Source organism: Procambarus clarkii, chromosome 65 (genome assembly GCF_040958095.1).
Source record: "Procambarus clarkii isolate CNS0578487 chromosome 65, FALCON_Pclarkii_2.0, whole genome shotgun sequence".
Classification (NCBI taxonomy): domain Eukaryota; kingdom Metazoa; phylum Arthropoda; class Malacostraca; order Decapoda; family Cambaridae; genus Procambarus; species Procambarus clarkii.
The window spans coordinates 17,548,159-17,549,564 of NC_091214.1; the positions used below are offsets into that span (position 1 = coordinate 17,548,159).

At 37.8% G+C, this 1,406-nt stretch overlaps 1 protein-coding gene across 1 annotated transcript in view; it reads left to right on the top strand.

Annotated features, from left to right (window-relative positions):
• LOC138355002 (proteoglycan 4-like) overlaps positions 1-907 on the top strand; it is a 1,506-nt gene extending 599 nt beyond the window's left edge. The window contains exon 1 of the mRNA XM_069309710.1: positions 1-907. This exon is cut by the window's left edge and continues 599 nt beyond it. Within this exon, the coding sequence (XP_069165811.1) occupies positions 1-907 (907 nt within the window).
• Positions 908-1,406: the final 499 nt, after the last annotated feature.

Consider the following 1,406-nt stretch of genomic DNA (forward strand, 5'->3'; position numbering starts at 1 on the left):
CAAAGAGCCAGCAACAACAGTCAAAGAGCCAGAAATCACAGTCAAAGAGCCAGTAACAACAGTCAAAGAGCCAGAAACAACAGTCAAAGAGCCAGTAACAACAGTCAAAGAGCCAGTAACAACAGTCAAAGAGCCAGAAACAACAGTCAAAGAGCAAGAAACAACAGTCAAAGAGCCAGACACCACAGTCAAAGAGCCAGAAACAACAAAGAGCCAGCAACAACAGTCAAAGAGCCAGAAACAACAGTCAAAGAGCCAGAAACAACAGTCAAAGAGCCAGAAAAAACAGTCAAAAAGCCAGAAACAACAGGCAAAGAGCCAGAAACAAAAACGAGTCAGAAACAACAGTCAAGGAGCCAGTAACAGTCAAAGAGCCAGAAATCCCAGTCAAAGAGCCAGTAACAACAGTCAAAGAGCCAGAAAAAACAGTCAAAGAGCCAGCAACAACAGTCAAAGAGCCAGAAACAACAGTCAAAGAGCCAGAAAAAACAGTCAAAGAGCCAGAAACAACAGTCAGAGAACAAGAAACAACAGTCAGAGAACAAGAAACAACAGTCAGAGAACAAGAAACAACAGTCAAAGAGCCAGAAACAACAGTCAAAGAGCCAGAAACAACAGTCAAAGAGTCAGAAATAATAGTCAAAGAGCCAGAAACAACAGTCAAAGAGCCAGTAACAACAGTCAAAGAGCCAGAAACAACAGTCAAAGAGTCAGAAATAATAGTCAAAGAGCCAGAAACAACAAAGAGCCAGCAACAACAGTCAAAGAGCCAGAAACAACAGTCAAAGAGACAGAAACAACAGTCAAAGAGCCAGAAACAACAGTCAGAGTCAGCAACAACAGTCAAAGAGCCAGAAACAACAGTCAGGTGGAACCAGGAACAAACGTTCAATGTCCCACATGGTAATCGGGTCTGATCCAAATTAATTAAATCTGCATTTGCATCATCAAGGCACTCCGGGTGGCACTGGCACTAAGGTTAATGGCCGGATCTCACCTACGCTGACGGAGGCTTCAACTTCCGGCTGTGCCAGAAATCCGTATATTTTCGGAAAACCAAAATACTTAATTTAGTTGGCAGGGAGTTACAACAATTGTTATATCTTTTATATCTTAGTTTGTGGAAGTAATTGTACCTGGTATCGATGTTCTGATATGGTCAGATATTTTTCTCTATAAGTTTATCTATTTTTATCAAAGCTTCTTTGTTGTTATAAATAAATATTTATTGGTATAAATTATTTTTTATAAAATTAAATAAAAATTTAAATTTATTTATTATAATAACATATAAATGTTTTTCTACTAGCATAACTGTTCCTCTTTTGTTAAAAATTTTTTACTGTAATTTATTAATACCACGATTTTGAAGCAAAACCATTTTCTTCCATAAACAGAAATGTTAA